Raw genomic sequence first — 18278 nt, 5'->3', positions numbered from 1 at the left:
ATTCTTCTTCGGAATTTTGCATTATATATGGATAAATATAAGATATAATGGCTAAGTCAGCTAGTTATAGCTATTTGTATTGAAACAACAGTCAGCAACTTTATATATATATAGGTATGTTTGTTTATACAACAAATAAAGCTATTGTATTAGACAGAATAGTTGACGGATTAGAAAACTGTGTGCACAACTGCTGACCACAACATCTCAGTGAAAACTGTGTTTTAAGATAATAAAGAAACACATGTTACAATTACACTGAAACTGGTTCCTGTTTCGGCGCCATATGACCTAAACTTTGTTTCTGCGCCGTAAAAACAAAACAAAACTGAAAATTCTGCGTCTCTCGTGTTAGTTCTGTATCCAATAAAGTTAAAGTATTAACTTCTTTTCCTCTATTCTACAAAGTAAGCAGGCAAACAAACAAGATAATTATTGATATTAATAATTTCATTTTGATCCCACTAAGCTTATTTTAGACACGTAAAGCTATTTGGTATCATACGTTGCATAGCATAGGATTTTCTTGCGCATAATAAGGTCTACCAACAGTAGCAAACATATTGAAATTTCTTTTTACTAATGAAACACTCGTGATTGATCATCTGTTTGACAGGTTGATTTATAAGTCCTTTAAACGATCAATTATGTGAATCATATCTAATACACTATTTAACGCTACATGTGTATCTTGACAGCATTTTCAATAGTTTGTCAGATTTGTCTTACCAGTAAAATTTTTGATCTGCAAACTGAACTGTATGTTTCGAAAGTCAGTAAGCGTGTGATCTAAAAGTATGATTTATCTGATATATTTTCTTTTAACATTAAATTTTTTATATGATTTCAAGTTAAGTAGTTTGTCAAATGCTATTAATATGTTTACTAAAACAAAATACGTTGTGTGGTTCGGTAGTGTTGCGTCCGAAGAAATTATTGTTCTATTAGTAAGAACGAGGTCGGATATCTCAAACATTAAAATATTTGAAACGATTGATATACATGTAATTTAGACAATGTGTTTGATCAACTTTTATACAGTATGTGTCAGTTTAAAACTTTATTATATTTCACTATGTGCACTTAGATTAATTATCTCGTTTATTTTAAAAGACAAACTACTTGTTGTTATGAATATGAAACCTACAACATTTGATGATGCTTTTCCTCACTATTCCATGTATTTCCAGTATCTTCATAAGGTGTACAGAAACAAATCAAGCAAAATACGGTTCTTTGTCAGTTTGACACAATACATATTTACAAGTTTTCTTTTGTTTGTTTGTTTCATTTCACGCCTTTTCCCAACAGTATTTCAGTCATATAGGCGGGTAGTTTCCTAACCATCGTTCCTGGAGAGTTACACCAGTACTAGACTACCTTCCTCCGCGCTAAACTACCAAAGCTTCTTCCGGGGATCGAACCCACGCCAGAGAGGTAACTGGATTAGAAGTCATCGACTCTAGCCCCTCGACCACGGAGGCGGTATATTTACAAGTAAAACATATATTTGTAATACTGAAATACTATACAGTCCGCTCCGCATATGAGGTAGTTGGGACTTCATGTTTTCCTCGATATAAACGTGTTTCGTTATAACCGGGAGAGAACAATCGAGAACTCCGACACCGTCGGGATATATTAATTCACGAACATCTTTACTCACATTAAGAGAGGTACTCTTTAAATATTATTACAGTTAGACGTTTGTATTTTAATTAAATATATAAAAGCCATCAAGCTTTCATGAAAATTAATTTAAAGAAAAATATATATAAAAAAAATAAAAAATCAAAACTCCACCTCAACCTTTGAGTTTACTAGTATATTAATATGTTCATCTATTTAAGATTGAGTTTTCAAATATTATGTATATAGCTGAAGTAACTATACATGAACTTTTATTACGTTAGGGAAGCCCTAAAAGGCCTATCACCGTGGGTTGTGTGAATTTTACTGTATTCACTGAGACTATTACCGTAACTTTTATTGCGATAAGAACCCTCTAACAGCCCTATCACCGTGGCTTGTGTGAGTTTAACTGCATTCCACGAGGCTATTAGCTAAGTTTTGATTGCGTTTAGAACGCTTTTAACGGCCTATCAACGTGAGTTGTGTGAATTTTATTATATTCCCTGTAAGACCCTATCAACGTGGGTTTTGTGAGATTTACTGTATGTGTTTCTGAGGCTATCACTGTGGGGTTTATTGCGATTAGAACCCTCTAAAAGGCCTTTTAACGTGGGTTGGGTCAGCCAGCTTTACTGCATTCTATGAGGTTATAACAGAGAGATTTGTTAGGTTAAGAAACCCTTAAAAGCCAATCACCATGGGTTGTTTGAGTTTGACTGTATCCCCTTAGGCTATCATCGTGGGTTCTATTGCGATAAGAACCCTCTAAAAGGTCTATCACTGTGGGTTGTGTGAGTTTAACTGCATGCCATGAGACTGTCACCGAGGGTTTAATTGAGTTAATATTGTGCATAAAGACCTATCTCAATTAAGTGTGGGAGTTTTACTGCATTCCGTTAGGATCTCACGATTGGTTTTATTACGTTAAGAAGGTATGGGTTGTGTAAGTTTGACTGTATTCCCTGAGGCTATCACGGTGGGTTTTATTGCAATAAAGACCCTCTATTAGGCCTGTCACAAAGGGTTGTGTGAGGTTTACTGCAATTTCTGAGGCGATCACCGAGCGTTTTATTGCGTTAAGAAGGCCCTAAAAGACCTATCACAGTGGATTGTGTGAGTTTTACTGTACTGTAATCCCTGAGGCTATAATCGTGGGTTTTATTGCGAGAAGAACCCCCTAAAAAATTGTGTGAGCTTAACTGTATTCCATGAGGCTTTCCACAAGGTCTTTATTACATTAAAACCCCTATAAAAGCCCTATCACCGTAGGTTTTGTGAGTTTTGCTGCATTCCTTGAGGCTATCACCGTGGGTTGTATTTCGATGAGAACCCTCTAAAAGACCTATCAAGGTTGGTTGTGTGAGCATTATTGCATTTCATGAGGCTATCACCGAGGGTTTTATTGCATTAAGAACCCCCTGAAAGGCCTACCACCGTGGGTGGTTGAGTTTTACTGTATTCCCTTAGGCTATCACTGCGGGTTTATTGCGATAAGAACCCTTTAAAATGCCAATCCCCTTGAATGGTGTGGAATGGTGTGAGTTTTATTGCATTCCACGAGGCTATCACCTAGGATTTTATATTACATGTAGATGATTTTGACGCAGAGGAACATGGTCTTTAGTTAGCATTTAATACCAGTGAAATTGTATTTAGGGCACTTAAATGTAACCGTTGGCATTAAGCTCAGTATTTGCTGTTGTGGCTGCTGCTGCTGCTGCTGTTGTTGTTGATGATGATGATGATTGGCCTTTTGTACATGAAATGTCATTTATAATAATTGCAAAGCTGTTCATCTTGTACATTATTAGTTATAAAGATTTTTGACAGGTTATATGGCCCTAAATAACCGGTTGTTTGTAAATATAACCCGAGCCGCTAGGCGGCCATATATACGGTCATATAACAAGTCAGAAATATTTACAACGAATATATAATACAGCAAGCATCACTTTTAGGGGAAATAAGCGAGATTTCTTTATAAATCGACAGCAGTCGTGTATGTAAAACTATATAAACGTCATGATTATCCAATGAAAAGCGACGTTACAAACGTGCAGTATTATAAGAATGTTATTGCATTGCACAGGTCCCTCACCGCTGTAGGTTCGACCTAACTCGGGTCGAAATCTTTCATGTGAGGAAGCCATCCAGCTGGCTTACGGAAGGTCGGTGGTTCTACCCGGGTGCCCGCTCGTGCCTGAAATAATGCCCGGAGGGTCACCTGGGGTCTTCCTCCACCAATTAAAGCTGGGAAAATAATCGACGAGAAAGTCTCGGCGGGACGCTCTAGGATGGCCCGACTTGAGTGTACGGTCGCCGATATGGGCTTTCCGGCGGCGACCTTAAATAAACGCATTAAAAAAATGAACAAATCATTGATATGCGTATACCCTTATTTGCATTGGAATTTATAGCCCATGAACGACCAAGCATGCTAAATTGGAGACTGTTTAAGTGTTGTTCTTTTATAATTTTTTTATTTTCATTTATAAAATACAAAACTCGAGCCTCCGTGGCCGAGTGGTTAAGATCGTTGACTTCGAATCAATTGTACGACAACGCTATGAATTTGAATCTCGCCAGGATGCGTTTGTTGTGAGGAAGCTGATCAGCTATCTTACGGAAGGTCGGTGGTTCTACTCAGAAGCCCACTCGTGCCTAAAATATTGCACAGCGTGGCATCTGAGGACTTCATTCACCACTTAAGCTGAAAAGTCGCCATATGACTATCATACTGAAAATGTGGCTTCAAACACAAACAAATGAATTGTACCTAAATTCCGCAAGAAAGGTATTTATTTTTATATTTATTTTTATATTTATATATAAATATCCTTTATATATATATTTTATATGTATATATAAATATTATTTATATATTATATTTTTAATGACTATGTGATTTAATTTCAATATTTCAATACTAAATATTGGTTTATAAATGCAAATTTACTCGCGAAGTTGACTGAAGTGGTTATGTAGCTAAAAAAAGAGAGGTGTCGTTTGTCGCTGTTTTAATGACTTCTTTGCAAATACGTAGATAAGTAGTGTAGAGTTAAATTATCACTTCTTATCGCTATGTGGGCATGACGGTGACGGTGACATATCCGGTTTCCGTACTCGATAGCGTATATAGTCATTTTTGTGCTTTTTCGTATGTGTGAATGAACTCTAGTCTAGAAAACATTGCATATAGCATTCAATCAGCTTGAACGAACCCGTGGTCCAGTAAAAGTGCACTTGTGTAGTGATTACTCTGCCGTCGCAGGTTCAATTACCCGTTCCACCGCTAACAACACTACGAAATTATGTTTGTTGTTTGTTTGAGTTCATTGTGTGTGTGTGTGTGTTTTTTTTTTTTTTTTTTTTTTTTTTGTTTGTTTGTTTGTTTGTTTTTTTTAAACCGAGGCACCATGTACTGCTGTTCTACACCGGCATGTTAGACAAGCTGGGTCGCAGGAATATGGCATCTTCTTTACAAAATATTCTTTAATTGCCATTGCAGATGTCAGCATTCAAGAGAGAATGATCCAAAAATAAATAGATATATTACAACGACAAAGAAAACACCAACCCACACACACATGCACATACACATAATAAGTTTACTGCTATTATGCTAGTTGCATCAGTAACCTAAAATGATGTGATTAAAGGCTTACAAAAACATTGTGAATTTAAAGGCTTACAAAAACATTGTAAATTTAAAGGCTTACAAAAAACATTGTGAATTTAAAGGCTTACAAAAAGATTGTGAAATTATATTACTTGTAAGCACAGGTTCACATATAGCACAGATTCTCGCATAATTAATAACTAAATTGATACTCTTGAAAAGATTTATTGTCTTTTGTTGTTGTTGTTTTTTTTGTGATACCGGCTATAAAACCTACATATTTCAGAGAATGCATTTTAAACAACTAATCATTATAGACATTTTGATAAATCTATGAAAAGCTCAACTTCAAACGGTGAACGATGATAGTTTTCAATACTTATTTATTTTAAGGTAAAGGGAAATAACCATTACAGTTTTAGCGAGTTCGATAAATGACTTGTCTTTCTTGGTTATTTGTAAAACATCGTGATACGAAAACAATTCAATTTCGTAATTATTAAGTAGCGTAATTTCGCACAGTTCTTTGACTATCTGACCGTATCTGCAATCATTCTTATATCGCGGAATCCTTATAGAACACCCAGAACGGTAGAATTGAAAATATTACAGTAACAGGTTCAGTTTGATTGAGAGGCTTGTTAATGGACGGTAAAGGTATATGTAAGCTTGCGTCCATGCCCCGTAGCACCGACACAGGCAGAATTGATCTATGATACGAGCCGATGAGTAATTCTTACTTTGATGTGTCACATCTTCGAAAATAAGGCGTGTGCGTACGTAACTAAATTGTTAATTCATTATAAAAATAAATGTATATACGAATTATGTACTGATGAATTATGTTTATAATAAAATAGTAATGATATGAATGGGAATGACTATGATACTAGTTATCATGATGATGATGATGACAATGGCGATTTGATGACAATGCCGGATGATTTTATCATGTTTGTCAACGGATTAATGACAGTGAAAATGAGAGAAAAACGCACTACATAGTACTTTTGTTTCAACAAGTCATTTTGGTTTCAATAATAACTATTTGAAACATTAATTCATTTTGGTTTTTTTTATAGTGTATTTTTGTTTTCTTGCGGTCTATTTGATATGATGTTGAAAATTTGCAAAAATTATGGCGAAATGTCGGAATATAACATTATTTTTTCCGGGGCTGACCTGCGTGGAGGGCCAATGACAGCTTATTTGAAATTTAGCCTATATCCTCGTCCATCTAAACATTTGTTTAGCATTATCATAAATAGATTTATCATTTCATAATTGATTTTGAAAATTATTCTTAATCTATAAAGCATTTAACATGTACTGCACCACGGATTTATGTAATATAAATCCGTGACTGCACTTAATTAACGCCGAGTAGCAGTTTGACAAAAATTTGATGTTTAGGAAATTAATGACACCAGTTAACTTTATATATTTCTATAAACATTTTTCACCTTGTTTGGTTACCTATAACAGAAAACAAAAAGGGGGAGGTCGATAACAAATATCTGGGATATATAACTAAATAAGTCTATGGGTGATTTTATTGGAAAATCTATAGGATAATCTGACCCAAAGATTTCCCTTGTCGACTTCCATATTTATGCGTCTGCGTTTTCGTCTATGCCAAAAAAAGATGGCTGCGCCCATGAGGAAGACACTAACGTTTTCAAAGTTATCTTGTCATCGTATATTTGGAGGTAAAACAGGGCTAGCCTGAATGAAATTTGTTGCTTATAACATATTTTAATATCAGCGATAATTGAGAGTAATATGTCTTCAGCCCCGCTGTCTGTTGACGGTTAATTTGGAGATGTAAACAAATTTGACATTGACCACAGCCACAGGAGCTTGACAATAGTTGAAAAAGAAATATTAGCAAATAATTAATAAATAGCGGTTAATATACCCCCTCTTTAGATTGATAAACACAAGGAATGCAACGCAAGGCAAGGCACTAAAAATGTTCACTGATACTGATATTCATTTTCATATATTTTCTAAAAATATTGTTTTAGGAAGTGGCTAGCCGTACGGGCCCGTACGGCTAGCCAAAAGTTCTAGCCGTACGTGAGTCACGTACGACTAGCCAGGACACACTGTATTGGCTAGCCGTACGGCACTTTTCAAAAATATATGGAAGGCGAAAGTGCATGTGTTAATTATGATTTTAAGCGAGGGTTTTAGTCAAGAATGTTTACTTTTTAGAGATTAATCAAGTTATCGACGTGTTGGCTACAGTAAAGAATTTACTTTGTCATTTCAAGACGTCGAGAAAAAATAGCGTTTGGTTGCAGTTAAATAACATCAATTGAAATAGTTTACAAAATTTGATAATAATCCTTTTTTGTTTCATTAAGTTAAATTTTTAAACTGAAAAAAAAAACAAAAAAAAAACACCTAAAATAATTGTTGTTGGGCTCTGATAATTGCGTCAATTACCAACGGTATAGAAATTTGTCCATTGTCCATCATTAAGAAAAGTTTGCATTATTAAATTATTTTTCCTTTTCACCGTTTTTTTTTTTTAATATTCTTTTTATTTATTTATTTATTCCCCTCCGATCATTATTTATTCGATCCATGTGCTTAATTAACATATTAAACAATTCATCTTTCATACAAATCATAAGCATGAAAATTAAGGACGTTATAACATGCAACTTTGACACTCAATTTTATTAAGATAGATTATACAACGCTTACTCGTATTCATTTTTTTGTGCAAAAATTGCGGAGCATCTTTAATTAAAGTGAACACACTAGGACAAATGCCGAGATTTGATTAAAATCGTTGTTTAAAGACACAAAATAACAAATGCATTTTCGACTTCCATATAATTTTGAAAAGTGCCGTACGGCTAGCCAATACAGTGTGTCCAGGCTAGTCGTACGTGACTCACGTACGGCTAGAACTTTTGGCTACGTACGGGCTAGCCACTTCCATTGTTTTATTGATTAAAAATGGCACATTGAATCCTTAGAGGTTCAAGAACTGGTTTGTCCACCATATATATTTTCAGTTGTTTTATTTATTGCAATATTTCAAATGTAGTCTATCAGCTTATGGTCTTCAGCCAACCCTTTACATACTAAGACATGGCGTGAACGGCAATCTCCTGGATTAGACCCCAATGTATTTTTCAGGTCTAAAACTTGTATATACAGTCATGTCCGGTGATCTTGCGCGGCCGGTGATCTTGCGCACTCGACATTTCCTTTCGTTTGATTGTTTGTTTATGCTGTCGCTAGAAATTTTCAGCCAAAATTTGTGACTTGGACTTACTTTGAACTACAACAAGGTACAAAAGTTAAAAAAAATATCTGTCAAACATGTTTGTTTACATTATTTCGTCATCCTGATTATTTATTCATAAACACGCCCACTGACCTATTTTCCCATTATATTCCTGTCTATTCATCCAGTTCCAAAATTTTATGTCCAGCAAGAATGAAAATCAATATCACAGATTTTAAAACAGTATTGCACCGATAAAACGTTGTAAATTTCTTTTTTTCCATTTGCAAATAAAGGTGTATTCAGTAACTGTTGTTATCTCCTGCCGATTCCCGCCATCTTGTCAAAATGGAAAGCCCCTCCCGCGCTTTTCAATTTTTTTTTCTCCGGAAGCGTAAAAGGGTCATCTTTTACAAAATTTGAAAAGAAAACAAATGACTGAAACAGAACAACGATTTCAATCATAAAAATAAAATTTAAAAAGTAAGATGGTAGTGATGATTTCAGGTGTCCCAGGTGTAGTAGTGAACAGTAAAATAACAAACCCTTGATGTAAATAAGTTTGTGTTACAGTTTTTTTTTTAACTGTTTGAACAGTTTAAATTAACTTTTCATTAACTGGACTCACAAATTTTATATTGATAGTACTACTGGGACACCATACTTTAAAAACGAGCTACCGTGACGTCATTCATAACACATGCGCAAGATCACCGGACAATTGAATGTTGGGATTAAACATGGTGTTAAGTGTTTACATTGTTGCACTCTTGCAGTTCAATGAGTTATTTCCAAAAAATATTTGTGTTATTATATGTCTTTAAGATTTTTGCAAATAGGAAAATAATTATGATTTTTTTGTATTTATTTGAATCGTAGAAAATTAGCCGATAAGTGCTTAGGTGCGCAAGATTACCGGACAGCATTGTAATACACTAAAGAAAACGGAATGAACCTTATATATACTCCTGGTTTAGACCCCGGGGTCTAATCCAGGATATAGCCGCGTGAACACTGAAGACAGATCTTTAGCACAGGGGTAGAACCCCTTTTGTATCTCAAAAATGAGCATTGGTAAAAATTATATGTGAATTTCCAGATGTGACTGTAAAAATAGGTCAATCGCAGGGTAAGTTTTCATCTTTTTTAACATTTATATAAAATTCAATCCTTTATTTAAGAAAATCGAAATGTGATTCTACCCTCCTGACTCTTCTCTATATTACCCATTTTTGTTTTGGATTTCTATGCAGTCTTCATGGAGATATTCTTTCAGTTGTGGGTTCTGGTGTGTCCAAAACATGCAATGTGAATAAAGAAAATCACAGACACTTAGGGTGTGGAGCTTAAAACGCCTTTAAAATCCTAATAAAATGTATATTTGTCAATACCAGCTCATGTACTGATCATATATATCAAAAAAACTTAATATATGCCGTTTTGAAAAAAATTCATATTTCAACGTCTATAATAATACACAAGATAAAACTGTTCGCCGGAAAAAATCCGCACACCTACCGTCAACATCACCGTGTATATAATTCCATTTCCAATATTTTCACATAATCTTTTGGTCCATCGACACAGAAGATATAAGTCTTCAAGTTGATTGTCAATTTTAAACTTCAACGGTAATATAAACAATGCAACAGCCGAAATAAACATCATGATTATCGCCGTTTTACTCCATTTACAAAATCTTTCGATAAATTCAAACATGGCCCAGCTTTGCCGTGTACAAATACGTCCAGCTTTGAAGTATGGGAACCAACATATTACCGAATAGCCGACTGGTGCGCAGCGCATTTTGCACACGGCAAGCTGGGGCCACGTTTGAGATAAATGTTTAAATCAGGATTTGTCTGAATGTTAAGCATCGGTCTGTAGTGAGATTTCATAAAATCTCTGGTTTATGAACCAGTTTAGTGACATTTTCTTCATTCACATTGCATGTTTAAGAGTCTAAGACACACCAGAACCCACAATGGAAAGAATATCTCGATGAAGACTGCATAGAAATCCAGAACAAAAATGGGTAATATAGAGGAGTCAGGAGGGTAGAATCAGATTTTAATTTTCTTCAAAAATGTTTTGAATTTTAAATTAATGTTTAAAAAGTTGAAAACTTACCCTGCGATTGACCTATTTTTACAGTCACATCTGGTGTTATGCTTCACATCTGGTGCAGCAGAAATTCACATATAATTTTTACCGATGCTCATTTTTGAGATACATATGGGGTTCCACCCCCGTGTTTAGGAAAAGTCAACCAATAATTGTGGCAGGAATATGACATGTTTGTATTCATACATCCAACTAGCTTTAAAAGGTCTTCAGCCTACCCGTTTATATAATATGTCACAGGTCGATACGGCTAGCCAAAAGTTCTAGCCATATTGTCGAGCCGTACTAGGGCATTTTTCAAAATTATATGAAAGTCAAAAATGCATATGAAAATGACAATATGACAATGAAACTATGTGTATGAGGCTGTCATTGCAGTAAGCTATTTTTACATGGAACCCTTATTCAAGAATAATAAAAAACAAGTCACAATGGGGATTTTATCAGTAAATGCATGTTTTCTTCTTCATTAATGTGTATTATGCAAATTCAATGTTTGAGTTTAATATTTATCACAAAGGACCGTGGCATCATAAATATGTGTTCATTATTTACAGGTATTGGAAGCGTTAGGGCAGCTAGTAACCGTTACGACAAAGACAGAACTCCAGCTCAAAGACAAAAGGTTAGTCCTGAACATATAGAGAAGACTGCAGGGCCATGGAAAAACTATACAGATTTGAATGCATGGAGAAGACGTCCAAGACATAGTGACTCAACGCCTTACGACCCACAAAAAGTCACAAAGCTATTGGAGGAAATAGATTTCTCTACTAAGGATGACATGGTGAGTGAAGTTTTGATCATTGTTTAAGATAATTTTCAGGATATGATGTCAGAACTGGTATTGAATGAGGTGTCAGACATGTCAGAACTCTGGTATTTTTTTTGGCTTCTTATTCCCAATTGAAAATAGTGTATTATTTTCCCAATCCATCTAGGAAAAAATTTCTAAAATCTTTGAAAATAAGGGCTTCTTCACTGTTATTGTGCTAAAATGTTTGAAGATGCCATTCTAGACATTTACTCTTTGTATTCATTTAATTTTTGAAAACTTTAAATCATGCATTTTTTCCCAATTTTTAAACAAAACATCGCTGAAATTCCCACTTCCAAGGTATGGGTCATGTTCCCAAAATCCTGCAAAAAAAACCCTGGAACTGTCTTGGTGCTTAAATTCTTTAACGGTGAGATGCGATACATATGTAACTAGCTTTGTATTAAATCTTTTAAGATGAACTGTAAGAACCCACTCAGGGATAATCCTGTTATATTGTGATGTCAGAATTTGTTTATATTATAGTTTTTTTAATAGAGTAAGTTCTTATTCCTGAAACTGTCTATCAGTCTATGTTAGCCTTCCTGTCATGGTGGTCACTTTTTGATATGCATGATTGATCACACATTTTGTTGCTATTTTAAGCCTCACTTTGTTTCTATTTTTAGCCTATAGATATTCCAGATCCATATGAAGAAAAACCAAAGCGTTGTATTCTATGCCAGCACAAAGTTGAAGTGTCTTATAAGGTATGTATCAAAAATGTCATAAAGTGGTTTAAGTGCACAGCTGTTCAAGGTATAAGGGGAGCTTTCCAACACAACCCAGCAGTCTGTCACTTTCAGAAAGATCGGTAGTTAGTTATCCGGGAAAGCCATTATGCTCCTTTTGTTCTGAATTGGTTACATAATTATTTAAAATGGTTTACAATTATAATGGTCATTGACCAATAATTTATAATGAAAAATGGTATATTATCAACTGCCTTAAATTTAAAGAGACTGTGCCACTCTCATTCAAGGTACATATACATTTCCAAGCATATTTGAGTTGTGTCACGACAAAACCAAGGTAATGTGTTTGCGACCAGCATGGATCCAGACCAGCCTGCACATCCGAGCAGTCTGATCAAAATCCATGCTGTTCGCTTACAAACCCTATTACAAGTAGATTAACTGATAGCAAACGGCATGGAGCCTGATCAGACTGCACAGATGCGCAGGTTGGTCTGGATCCATGCTGGTGGCAAACCCACTATGTTGGTTTTGTCATACCATGGCTCATTTGCAGAATTTTCTGTGAGTCACAATAGTCTCAATGGTTATTGATTTTACACATGAACTAGACAATTATGACAAAATCTAAAGGTTTTTTTTGACCTGTTATTTTATTGACTAATTACATATTCATTGAATTATTAACCAGTGAAAGTAACACTTGCTTAGTCTAAATAGAAGACATTTACAGTTAAACTTTGTTCGCTCAAACTCTAATCTCTCGAATACATTTGTAACTCCCTTCGCTCAAGGTCATCGCCTAGTCCCAGCAAAGTTCCTGTATGATATATATTGTTCTACCTAGGATCGCTCTAATTCCGATTGCACAAAATCTTGAACATGATATCTGGTCCCTTCGGCAGAAATATAGTGAAAATATAACAAAAATTGCGGGTCAACATCAGTTCTGAATTAGTGACAGCTGGCCACACATGTTTTCAACACCTTGTGATTGTGATGAAGGCAATTTAAGGTTAATTGATACAAAATAAGAGATGTTGTAACAGACATGTTTGTAAAGGTAATATTGTTTATATGCCGTCTTTAGTAAGGATAAAAAGAAACTAACTCATGAAATAAGTAAAATGTGCAAAGGTCAATAAAAGACGTTTACACGGACGGCTTCTATTACAGACACGGAATAAGTAACAAGTACTGTAACTATGTTATCTTTTTATAGTAATGATACTTGTACATGTGTTTATTTTAGTTAATGACTACAAAAAGATGCTGCTGTAAAATGATTTTATTTAAATATTTTATTTATTAATTCTTCAAAATATAATTTATCCCAGAATAAACATATGAATATGTTTTGAACAGGTTTTGAAAATGTTTGCCCAATCAAACTCTGAACCAATTACAATATGCATGAATATAGATTAACACAGTGTACCGTTAATACTCATTTGTTAATATTTACAAGAAATGACATATTCCACGAACTGATGTACTAACAAACAATTATGTTGAATGTTGAATTATTTATCATTCGACAGATGTAAGCTGGAAAAACCTTTAGGCCTTTGTCCTATGTGATAATAGTTCAACCTCCGTTGGCTTGCACTACCGATCTCTCGAACACATTTGTACAGGCCCTACAAGTTCGAGCAAACAAAGTTTGACTGTATTGCAAAAAATAATGGAAGCAATGATATTTTTCTGGTTTTTAAGGAAATTTATACACATTTTGGTGGTTAGCCCTGTCAATCCGTTCACCTCACTAGCTTTTCTGGATAACTAGCAGTAATTACCAATTGCTCCACGATTGATTTACTTCATGCATAAATACAGCATGATTTCTAAATCAGCAGTGACAGACACACAAACATTAGATTAAATGTCCAGTAGAAATTTTGCCTTGCCAGAAAATTGGACCAAGGACCCCTGGATTACTTATGCAATACTCCTCCTATTGAGCTAAGTGAGTGGACTTTATAAATGATGAGAATTTTGAATTGAATCAAAATACCACTAGTTTGGAGGAAGAACATCAGCTCTTTCTTTTAACTATTTACAGATATCTTGTATATAGACACCATGCATGGATTTTTGCATGGGACTTAGATTTATGCAGTATGGTACCTCTTTTGATTTACACAATGACTATGACATGCTGGGCATCAGTGGCTGAGTGTTTAAGGTCATGGACTTAAAACAGCTTGCCCCTTATCGCTGCTTCAAAACCCGACAGGGATTTTGGATTCTTTCATGTAAGGAGGCTGTCAAGCTAGCTTAGTGAGCGTCGGTGGTTCTACTTGGGTGCCTGTTTGTGCCTAAAATTATGCTTCTGAGGTCTTCTTCCACGAGGAAACCTGAAAGCTGAAACATTGCTATAATTATGACCTATATGTATATTGTATTTGTGACGTAATAACCCCCCCTCGCCCCCCCCCCACAAAAAAAAAAAACAACAACAAAAAACAAACAAAAACACACAACATGACCATAAGTGAACAGCAGTGGTGTCCGTAATAAACATTGAATTTCATAAAACAATTCAAACAAACCAACATCCTAGAAAATAAATTTACATTTGTCTATTCTTTCAGAATACGATTTTCTTGTGTAAAATTAAAAAAAGGATCCATTAAAAATGCCAAAAAATGGTAAAATTGAATATATGTAAAACATTTTATTCCATTATGGCATTCTTGAATATAAAAAAGTGGACAAATATTTTGTTTCTCATATTTTCAGAACACTCAGTTGTTGAGTCAGTTTGTTTCCACATATACAGGAAGAATTTATGGACGGCATGTGACAGGACTATGTTATCATATGCAGAGAGAAATAGCACGAGAAGTACGGAAGGCAAGAAGATTTGGTAAGATACATAATCATGCAAAAAGAAAATGCACTTTTTATACTCCTGAAAGTGTCTATTGGCAACTTTTTGTCTGATCTTTTTAAATGGAAGGAAAACCCTTTTTTAAATTGATGGAAGGAAAACCCTTAACCTGCTGAATTTCTTAAATGGACTTGTCCAGATTCCATTTTTGGACTGGTCCATTATCAATAATAGGGATGTCAATATGAAAATTTAAACTTTCATCAACCTACAGTATAAAGCCTGGTCAGATTGCACAGAAGTACAGGTTGACCTTGCTCTATGGAGGGCTTTCGTGGCCAAAATTCCAGACATGTAAGTGTTCCTTTTAAAAATTACTTTTAAAAATGCAAACTTGTATGCCTACCATTTTTTATTGTATCCGTGCATAGCTCTTAAACCAATCTATAAATTGAAGGTTCCCGCCTTTATAAAACAAGTTTACATATAGATCATAACAACTTACCTTACATGGAAAACAACAACAAATTTACAAGTTTGTATCTTCCATTGCTTACAAAACATATGCAAGTTTTCACACTTACAGAAATCTATCTGTACCTGAAAAATACAAATAAATGTAAAACTCGAATGCTGAAAAAAAAGAGTTTAAGAAAACGTGTTTCCAGTGATAGAACTACAAGAGTACGTTTACACAGTAACAAGTTTAAGATAACAAAAGTAGATTCACAAAGTTAAACGATTTTAAGTCATGCATGACGCCCCATACCTCTTTGAGTATTTACGAATATACATGTATATACACCTATAAGTGTGCAAATTTGCTTATGTATTATTATGAGCTTGTAAATTTGTTGTTGTTTTCCATGTTTTGTCAGATCTACATGTAAACGTGTTATTTAAAAGAGTATGCTTTCGATTAAAAGATTGGATTTAGAGGCATATCATTTGCTGTGCACGAAATTCCAATACAATCAAAAATGCTAGACATACACGTTCGCATTTTCAAAAGTATTTTTTTCAAAAGGAACACTTTACATGTCTGAATTTTCGCAATGAACGCCCTCCATAAAATGCCAGCTGTGTAAGGGTTAAAGCAGACTTCAGCTTTGCTTAAGGTTAAATATGTTATATTTAGATAATTTGTTTTATAGTGATATAATTGTTAAATCAAAAGAATTTAGGTGGTAATGATTTGTCGAGAATAGATATATGAGCCATGTCATGACAAAACCAACATAATGGGTTTGCGACCAGCATGGATACAGACCAGCCTGCGCATCCGCGCAGTCTGATTAGGATCCATGCTGTTCGCTTACAACCCTATAACAAGTAGAGAAACTGATAGCGAACAGCATGGATCTTGATCAGACTGCGCGGATGTGCAGGCTGGTCTGGATCCATGCTGGTCGCAAACCCATTATGTTGATTTTGTCATGACACGGCTCATATAAACAATATGGATGCCTCTAATCTACTGGTCCTCTCTTTATGTAAATTAGTAAAGTGGAAAATTCATTTCTAGACATTCTGTTTTTAGAAACGAATGACACTGACACGGTATAATTACTGTAGTTCTCAGGAAGCTGTTTTGAAGAAGGCTTAACAATGATATTATGGACTTTTTCAAGATAAAATTATTGAAATACATAGTTCGAATCGACACAGAATTGTTTTCCAACAGTAAATAAAAGCTGAAGCCTGCTTTAACACACTTCTAGATTTTATTTAACTTTCAAATATTTTTGTTCATATTTGAACCAAAGGAAGAAAACCTAAATAATTTGGCAGATAAGTTAACCATAATGAGATAATGTGCAGATCAGAAGTTTGAACTGCTTCATCTGAAAGTCAAGGTCACAGTGACAAATGTGAATCATTCTCATTGTAGTTCTTTTATCAAAAATGATGATTGATAACATTGGAGTACTTTATAATATATCATGCAGAAGCACATTGGAGTATGTTATAATATAACATGCAAAAGCACATCAGAATACTTTATCATATATCATGCAAAAGCACATTGCAGTACTTTATTATATAATTATCATGCAAAAGCACATTGGAATACCTTAAAATATAACATGCAAAAGCACATTGGAATACTTTATAATATATCATGCAAAAACAGTGCACATTGGAGTACTTTATAATATGTAATGCAAAAGCACATAGGAGTACTTTATAATATGTAATGCAAAAGCACATGATTGTGTATGTAGTATAACCAGGACCCAAGTAAAAACAAAACAAATTAAAACTACTACAATGTCCTGTTAAAAGTTATGCAAAACATAGTTTATGATACAAAAATTCATCCATCGATTTTTGCAGATCATAGTGCTCAGAAAAATTTCAAGTAACAATTTAGGATCATAACTGTTTGTAGCTTGAAACTATTGAAATGACATAATTTTTTCCAATAAGAGTAATCATTCACCTTAACATTTGGTACCAAAATATCAAAATTTGGTGAATAATTGCACTTTGATGAGTGTTGGAATAGGAGCTGAATACCTTGTTTGAATTATTAGTTACCTTATCTTTTAACAGAGTTATTCCCCTTTTCTTACTGACAAGCACTGTGTGTGCTGTCATATATTATACAGCACCAGTTGTATACAAATATGGCTTATAAAGGCAGTCAGTTATTATCATTATCTCTTGCATTTTCAGGTTTCATGCCAAGGTTGTACAAAGAACCCAAATATATGAAGGATCCTGCTTTGTTCAACCCCTTCCAGAAGAAAACATACCCATATGGACAATAATTCTCGTTTTGTATAATTTTGTAAATTTTTATTGGATGATTTATTATTCAATACACAGTTTACTGTTATGATGTAAATGCTTCAAATATATGAATAAAAACACACATTTGTATAGTAATTTTATTTCTTATAAACAAAAACATAGTTTAATTTATTATGTCTAAAAGCTTTATGTCTCTAGACTTGTCAAAATATTTTGAGAAAATCAAACTTGAGAAAAGCATACTATTATCTTAAAAACAGTAAAAAGATTCAAGTAATAAACTACATGTTATATGCTACATTAATGACTGATTTTTCAACACTTCTCACCATATTTCTACCATGTGACAAACTTGGAAATACCTTATCAATTCAGCGTGTGACAAATACTATGGATTGCTGTTTCCACTAACTTACTATGGAGTTATTCACACACCCCCTATGTTCCTACGGGCCTGAATTGATATAAAAAAGACATGTGTGCATACATAAAAGCAACAAATTAATCATGTTGCAAACACTTCTTAACCTTGCAAAATCATGTTTCTGTTACAT

At 34.3% G+C, this 18278-nt stretch overlaps 1 protein-coding gene across 1 annotated transcript; it reads left to right on the top strand.

Annotated features, from left to right (window-relative positions):
• The first annotated feature begins 6850 nt into the window (after positions 1-6850).
• On the top strand, positions 6851-17853 carry LOC132738629 (uncharacterized). The gene is made up of 5 exons (XM_060726188.1): positions 6851-6960; positions 11180-11409; positions 12069-12149; positions 14877-15003; positions 17647-17853. The coding sequence occupies exons 1-5, from the start codon at positions 6864-6866 to the stop codon at positions 17739-17741; spliced, it is 630 nt and encodes a 209-aa protein (XP_060582171.1). The 5' UTR covers positions 6851-6863; the 3' UTR covers positions 17742-17853.
• Positions 17854-18278: the final 425 nt, after the last annotated feature.

This window comes from Ruditapes philippinarum, unplaced genomic scaffold, assembly GCF_026571515.1.
Source record: "Ruditapes philippinarum isolate M1 unplaced genomic scaffold, ASM2657151v2 ctg338_1_1_1_1, whole genome shotgun sequence".
NCBI classification, from domain to species: Eukaryota; Metazoa; Mollusca; class Bivalvia; order Venerida; family Veneridae; genus Ruditapes; species Ruditapes philippinarum.
This window is presented reverse-complemented; position numbering and strand designations above follow the sequence as displayed.